At 40.1% G+C, this 8,493-nt stretch overlaps 1 protein-coding gene across 1 annotated transcript; it reads left to right on the top strand.

Moving 5' to 3' along the window:
- The first annotated feature begins 6,955 nt into the window (after nucleotides 1–6,955).
- On the top strand, nucleotides 6,956–7,894 carry LOC119537723 (olfactory receptor 52E4-like). The gene has a single exon (XM_037840261.1). It carries the CDS (start codon nucleotides 6,956–6,958, stop codon nucleotides 7,892–7,894), a length of 939 nt encoding a protein of 312 aa, XP_037696189.1.
- Nucleotides 7,895–8,493: the final 599 nt, after the last annotated feature.

Genomic DNA, 8,493 nt, shown 5'->3' with positions numbered 1-8,493 from the left:
AAATTTAGCAAAGTAGCAGGATACAAGGTTAATGCACATAAGTCAGTAATGTTTCTATATGCTAGAAATGAACAAACTGAAGAGACACTCAAGAAAAAGATACCATTTTCAATAGCAACTAAAAAAATCAAGTACCTAGGAATAAACTTAACCAAAGATGTAAAAGACCTATACAAAGAAAACTACATAACTCTACTAAAAGAAATAGAAGGGGACCTTAAAAGATGGAAAAATATTCCATGTTCATGGATAGGAAGACTATATGTCATTAAGATGTCAATTCTACCCAAACTCATCTACAGATTCAATGCAATCCCAATCAAAATTCCAACAACCTACTTTGCAGACTTGGAAAAGCTAGTTATCAAATTTATTTGGAAAGGGAAGATGCCTCAAATTGCTAAAGACACTCTAAAAAAGAAAAACGAAGTGGGAGGACTTACACTCCCTGACTTTGAAGCTTATTATAAAGCCACAGTTGCCAAAACAGCATGGTACTGGCACAAAGATAGACATATAGATCAATGGAATCGAATTGAGAATTCGGAGATAGACCCTCAGATCTATGGCCGACTGATCTTTGATAAGGCCCCCAAAGTCACTGAACTGAGTCATAATGGTCTTTTCAACAAATGGGGCTGGGAGAGTTGGATATCCATATCCAAAAGAATGAAAGAGGACCCCTACCTCACACCCTACACAAAAATTAACTCAAAATGGACCAAAGATCTCAATATAAAAGAAAGTACCATAAAACTCCTAGAAGATAATGTAGGAAAACATCTTCAAGACCTTGTATTAGGCGGCCACTTCCTAGACTTTACAACCAAAGCACAAGCAACAAAAGAGAAAATAGATAAATGGGAACTCCTCAAGCTTAGAAGTTTCTGCACCTCAAAGGAATTTCTCAAAAAGGTAAAGAGGCAGTCAACTCAATGGGAAAAAATTTTTGGAAACCATGTATCTGACAAAAGACTGATATCTTGCATATATAAAGAAATCCTACAACTCAATGACAATAGTACAGTCGGCCCAATTATAAAATGGGCAAAAGATATGAAAAGACAGTTCTCTGAAAAGGAAATACAAATGGCCAAGAAACACATGAAAAAAGTGTTCAGCTTCACTAGCTATTAGAGAGATGCAAATTAAGACCACAATGACATACCATCTAACACCGGTTAGAATGGCTGCCATTAAACAAACAGGAAACTACAAATGCTGGAGGGGATGTGGAGAAATTGGAACTCTTATTCACTGTTGGTGGGACTGTATAATGGTTCAGCCACTCCGGAAGTCAGTCTGGCAGTTCCTTAGAAAACTAGATATAGAGTTACCATTCGATCCAGCGATTGCACTTCTCGGTATATACCCGGAAGATCGGAAAGCAGTGACACGAACAGATATCTGCACGCCAATGTTCATAGCGGCATTATTCACAATTGCCAAGAGATGGAAACAACCCAAATGTCCTTCAACAGATGAGTGGATAAATAAAATGTGGTATATACACACGATGGAATACTACACGGCAGTAAGAAGGAACGATCTCGTGAAACATATGACAACATGGATGAACCTTGAAGACATAATGCTGAGCGAAATAAGCCAGGCACAAAAAGAGAAATATTATATGCTACCACTAATGTGAACTTTGAAAAATGTAAAACAAATGGTTTATCATGTAGAATGTAGGGGAACTAGCAATAGAGAGCAATTAAGGAAGGGGGAACAATAATCCAAGAAGAACAGATAAGGTATTTAACGTTCTGGGGATGCCCAGGAATGACTATGGTCTGTTAATTTCTGATGGATATAGTAGGAGCAAGTTCACAGAAATGTTGCTATATTAGGTAACTGTCTTGGGGTAAAGTAGGAACATGTTGGAAGTTAAGCAGTTATCTTAGGTTAGTTGTCTTTTTCTTACTCCCTTGTTATGGTCTCTTTGAAATGTTCTTTTATTGTATGTTTGTTTTCTTTTTAACTTTTTTTTCATACAGTTGATTTAAAAAAGAAGGGAAAGTTAAAAAAAAAAAAAAAAGAAAAAGAAAAACAAGGAAAAAAAAAAGATGTAGTGCCCCCTTGAGGAGCCTGTGGAGAATGCAGGGGTATTCGCCTACCCCACCTCCATGGTTGCTAACATGACCACAGACATAGGGGACTGGTGGTTTGATGGGTTGAGCCCTCTACCACAGGTTTTACCCTTGGGAAGATGGTTGCTGCAAAGGAGAGGCTAGGTTTCCCTATGGTTGTGCCTAAGAGCCTCCTCCCGAATGCCTCTTTGTTGCTCAGATGTGGCCCTGTCTCTGTAGCTAAGCCAACTTGAAAGGTGAAATCACTGCCCTCCCCCCTACGTGGGATCAGACACTCAGGGGAGTGAATCTCCCTGGCAACGTGGAATACGACTCCCGAGGAGGAATGTAGACCTGGCATCGTGGGACGGAGAACATCTTCTTGACCAAAAGGGGGATGTGAAAGGAAATGAAATAAGCTTCAGTGGCAGAGAGATTCCAAAAGGAGCCGAGAGGTCACTCTGGTGGGCACTCTTATGCACACTTTAGACAACCCTTTTTAGGTTCTAAAGAATTGGGGAAGCTGGTGGTGGATACCTGAAACTATCAAACTACAACCCAGAACCCATGAATCTTGAAGACAGTTGTAAAAAAATGTAGCTTATGAGGGGTGACAATGGGATTGGGAAAGCCATAAGGACCACACTCCACTTTGTCTAGTTTATGGATGGATGAGTAGAAAAATAGGGGAAGGAAACAAACAGACAAAGGTACCCAGTGTTCTTTTTTACTTCAATTGCTCTTTTTCACTTAAAAAAAAAAGAAAAAAAAAAATGGAAGGGAAACTCTTAAATTTTAAGAACCATAAGGGTGTGACCTCAAAAAATTTCTTAGCCTCGTTTTTCCCCCACCCTATGGAAAATCCTGAAAGAATGAGGCAATTCTGATGACAGAAACAGAGAAGAGGCTTGGAGGGAAAGAAAGAGGAGGGGAGAGAGAGAGAGACAGGGAGATAGCACTGTCCTAGCACAGCATGTGTCCCCTGGTTTCCCATGTTTCCATAGTATGTGGTCTCCCTGGCTCCCAAGGGGACCTTGCACCAGCTCTGCTCACATCATCTGACACTGGGACCCCAAATCTGTCTCTCCTCCGGTGTTCCCCCATTCAGTAACTGGCACCACCATCTGCCCAGTTGCTTACACTAGAAACTTAAAGAGCATCTCTGATGCTGCTCTTTCCTCATATCCAGTCCAAACTGTATCTCAAATCTCCTCACTTCCATCCCTATTCCCCTCTCCCAGTTCAATCCACCATCTCTCACCTTGACCCCAGGAATCTTCCAACAGGCTTCTCATTTGGGTTTATCCAGGCTCTCCCTTCCACCCCCAATCCATTGCCCAAAGGGCAACTAGAGGGAATTTTGTAAAATGCTCTGATTATGTCAGGCCTCTGTTAGTCAATGATTTCTCTCTGTTTCCACTATGAAGCCTGATCTTGAACACTTTTGCTGACTGGGTTCCAGCCACATACAGGCCTTCTCCTTAGTCCTTACTCATGGTGCTTTTTTGAGGTCCAGGACTTCTGAGTGTGCAGTTCCCTTTGCCTCTTCCCCCACTTTCCACCTTATCTGGCTGAATAGTTGGTCTTCATTGGTCTTCTTCAAGGAGACTTTCCTTAACCTGTACATGCCCCAGTCTGAGCATAGCCCATAAATCCTGGGAGGGCAAGGACCATGTCACTGTGGTCCACTCCCATCTAGCGCAGTGCCTGACATATGGAAGATGCTCAACAAATGTTATTGCATGAATAAATAAATATGTAAATACCCCCCCCCAAAAAAAATAAATGGGAACAAAAAGAAGGGGGCTTAAAGTGTATGATGCATGTCACCACGTGTTTGTGGCCTCCCTATCTGCATCCCTCCGTTATGAAGTCGATAACTCTAAAGAGACCAAGAAAGATCAATGAACCAATAGGTAAGCTTCCCTGATTAAGGAGACAAATGAGATGAGACACATGGTCTCTCCCATGACTGTGCAAGGGTTTGCTGCTCATGCACCAATTACTTAGTCCATAACATAGAGATGATACTAATGGAGTGTGGACTATCTGGAAAATGAAGACAATGAATGTTACAGAAGTGTTACATCTCCATGAAAGATTGGGATAGTGAAGTAGCTATTTCACAGGGGTGACCCTGGGAGAATCATAATCCAAAAACCCTGAAATCTTCTGATAGTTTGGATGCCAAGACATTGAATTCTAACTGTGGTCCCAACCACATGCCAATTAAGGCATTGGAAAGACAACTCTACCATTTAGCCATTCAGACATGGTCTCATTATTCAGTCATGCTTTGTATCTTCCACAGAGCCTAAGAGTCAAAGGACACTGAAAAGGCTGCCCAAAGACAAACTGTGTGCCCAGGGCCTGCTTCCCCTGAAGATATGAATGAAATACTTGCCTAATGGTATAAACATCCTGAAAGAAAACCATGACTTAAAAACAGCACTGTGGGGTGTGTCACAAGTCAATTCTTAAACATCTACCAGTGTCTTTTCCAATAATGTTATTAACTATGCTCTCAGCTTTATGGATTAAAATAGTCTGGGTTTCTAATGGAGTTGCATACAACGTATGGAGACCATGCCTTAGGATAAATGTTTAGACTGGTAAATAAAGGTTAATCTTTTAGATTCCTAGCAGGTTGTCTACCCAGAGAAGTAGGTAGTCTCCTAAAGAATACCATAGAAATTGGCTACAAATGACTAATAAATCTAATCAACACTGGAAGTATGCTGAGTGAGTGGACCATGCTATTGGATTACCATGACATATACAGCAGTAAACAATTTAGTTCTCTGCTAGTTCTTCACTTTGTCTTATTCTCCACTTCCCTCTGACTTCTCCATTTCTAAATTGTATTTACCAAGCTGTGTCTACTTCCATGTGGAAGACTTTCCAGCCTCTTTACACTGATCACTTCTGTTCTGCTGCTTGGGTAAACTTCCTCATCTGTGAGGCAGTCTAGACCCTGGGAACCTAACCTAAAGAGATCTGAATAAAAAGGACATGGAATTTAGACACCATGAGAAGGAATGCCTGGCTCTGAATGCTGACATGAATGCTGGCAAAACAGGGCTGCTTCTGTGAGGTCACACTGTTCTGGGATCCCAGGGAAGGAATCTAGATCTCTCTGCATGGCTCCAAAATGCATTATGTTACAGGGGATCTGAAAACCTGCTATTGTTCTAGTATCTGGGAATTTTCACTACTTATCATGGTTCTAGAAGATTTGGCATATGTACTGTCTGTGCATTTCCCCTTATTGGGAATGTCTCAGAAGGTCTTGAAGCCTTAAGTCTCCCTGCTATTCTACACCACTATTATATGCCATGGGGTTAGCATTATTTTTATACCCACTATCTCTCTGGGCTATATCATACAATTGCAGTTATTTCCTCTTGCTTCCAGCAACCCAAAAGTCCACATCTTCTAAGGGTTAAATTCTGTTGCTCCAAAAGTGAAGCTCAGGGATATGGTCTGTGGGGATGGTCAGAGAGGAGACTAATAACGGAAAATGCAAGACAAAGATCATATGGTTCAGATAATATAATCACAGGAGGATTGCCTGTTTTCTTTCAGGAAGAGGGAACACTCAGACCCTAGGGATTAGTGGTTTTATGGGACATGGGCTGGGGTGGGAAGCCTATTGCTGAATAAGTATAAATGTTCCATTGTAGGAAATGAATAATGTAGTGAAGTCAGAAGGGCAGATATTGCAGCAGTCTGATCCTGAGAGGAGCCACAGGTCATGGCTGGGCAGGTGACATTGCTCCAGGCTGGGCTCTGAGAGCGAGACACCTGAAATGAGGGACGGGAGGTCCGAGAAATAGTGATGCACCAAGACACCCCTGAAATGGGATGCGAGGAGCAGAGGAGTTTCAGCCCACATGGCAGAGGCATAAAGTAGGGGTTTAAGTATTTTTGAGTATTTTTGTTAGGCAAAGTCTTTCATGCTCTGTTTCTTTTTAATTTCAGGTTTCCTAAAAACATAGATCAAAGATGGTGTTTACACATAAGGTATATTCTTCCACTTATTTCTAGCGAAAATTTTTAGAGGAACTTTCTGTAAAGATAATCGGTAGAAACCTTGAGAAATCCCTGGGAAGTGGTTACTTTCTTGGTCTGTCCACATCTTGGGACTCATTTACTGAAAGTCTCAGGGCAACCCCAACCCAAGCAGAGGTACCCCAAGCTTTAACATACCACATCAGCCACTAGCAAAGAAGAACGTAGCATAAGGAGAAAGAGTTCAGTTCCAAAGTTTACTTTTCCTCACAAACCTGCTTTCTGTTCCCCCAGAGGGAGGGTGAGTGACTTCCCTAAAGCACTGTTCCTTATTAGAGAAGAGCAGTTGTTACCACTTTCTGTTCATGCTTCACATGACAGAAGGAGCATTCTTTCTAGAATGCAAATCAGTCTTTAAAGTTTAAGATAAATCAGTTCTATACTGCATTCATATCTCTGCTTTAATTTCAGTACTTTATAAGACACAACTTTCCTCATGACCATATTTAAAATGACCAGCTTCATTATTGTCCATTTGTCATGCTTTGATTTTCTTCAAATCACTTATATATCTTAAATATTATCTATATACATAGATATACATATACACATACACACATGAATACATATAAAACATATATTTTCTGTTTATTCTGTTTTTATGTCTCATCCCAAAACTAATAGTGTCATGAAATCAGAAATTTTTCCTGATTTGTTATAGTTAAGAGAAATTAATATTTTTAATGTTCAAATGAATTCATAATGCAGACTGACATAATTTCCTTTATGATTTGTGTTTTCTTTATGTATATTGTTTGAAATTTTAAATTGTTAACTTCTTTTCCCTCAGATTTCAAAAGATCAGAGAGGGGATGTGCCCCTTAAATGACACCAGGTTCCACCCCACCTGCTTCCTCTTGTTGGGCATTCCAGGCCTTGAAGAGATGCACGTTTGGATAGGTTTTCCTTTTTGTTGTATATATTTGATTGCTCTTGTGGGGAACATCACTATCCTGTTTGTGATCAAGACTGAACACAGTCTTCATCAGCCCATGTTTTACTTCTTGGCTATGTTGGCCTCTGTTGATCTGGGCCTGTCCACATCTACTATTCCCAAGATGTTGGGCATATTCTGGTTTAATTTAAGGGAAATCAGCTTTGGGGGCTGTATCACCCAGATGTTCTTCATTCATATGTTCACTGCTATGGAGACTGTTGTGTTGGTTGCCATGGCCTTTGACCGTTATGTTGCCATTTGCAACCCTCTCCGGTACAGCCTGATTCTCACTAACAAAACTATTGGACTCATCCTTGTGGTGGTGTTTGGTGTCAATTTCATTTTGGTTATCCCTCTGGTATTTCTCATCTTGAGGCTTCCCTTTTGTGGGCACCATATAATTCCACACACATATTGTGAGAACATGGGGATTGCTTGGGTGGCTTCTGCCAATATAAAGGTAAACGTGGTATTTGGATTAATTCTTATATCAATGGTGCTTGGTGATGTGATTCTGATTGTCATCTCCTATGTAAGAATACTCCGTGCTGTCTTCTGCCTTCCTTCTCAGGATGCCAGACTCAAGGCCCTTAATATGTGTGGCTCCCATATCTGTGTCATCCTAGTCTTCTTCACTCCAGCATTTTTCTCTTTCATGACCCACCGGTTTGGCAGGAATGTTCCTGGATACATTCACATTCTCCTGGCCAATCTATATGTTGTTGTTCCACCTGCTCTTAATCCTGTCATCTATGGAGTCAGCACCAAGCAGATTCATGAGCGGGTATCAAGCTCATTTTTGAGAAAAGACTAACACAAACCATCTTGAAAATATACATCTTAATCTGGGACAGAGGTTGTACTTTTCCATGACATAATCTAGCAACCATACAAACACTATGACTTTAATATTACTTCATTCATAATTTCCTGTGATGTCCACCCCAGAACACATGATGTAATTAATGTCAGATTAATCACCACGAGAACTTCTAGAATAACTAAGGTCTGGGGCAACTTATTTGTAGGGCTTTATTGGGATTGTTTCCTTTTAACCTGTACAGAGAAAAGTCTAATAGTCAGGATTATATGGAATAAAATGCTTATTTTCTTTTGCAGATAGTTGATTCTATTAGTCATGTAATAAAATTGATATATATTCCTATGTCAAGGACTACAAGATTTTAATACTTGTGACATGTTTTTTTCATTCTTTTCTTGTTTAATTCTTTGTATCCATAAATTTTAATATTTCATTATATGTCAGAAATGGATATGTCCTAGGAATATAAAAATAGAAAATACATTGTATTTTGAGAGTCTTAGAGGAAAGAAAATTTCAAAATATTTTCCCATGACACCATAAGGGATTTTTCTGGGCTCATAACATCTAGGAATCTCTTTCCATAAGGA

The sequence above is a fragment of the Choloepus didactylus genome, chromosome 6, assembly GCF_015220235.1.
Source record: "Choloepus didactylus isolate mChoDid1 chromosome 6, mChoDid1.pri, whole genome shotgun sequence".
Lineage (NCBI taxonomy): Eukaryota > Metazoa > Chordata > Mammalia > Pilosa > Megalonychidae > Choloepus > Choloepus didactylus.
This window is presented reverse-complemented; position numbering and strand designations above follow the sequence as displayed.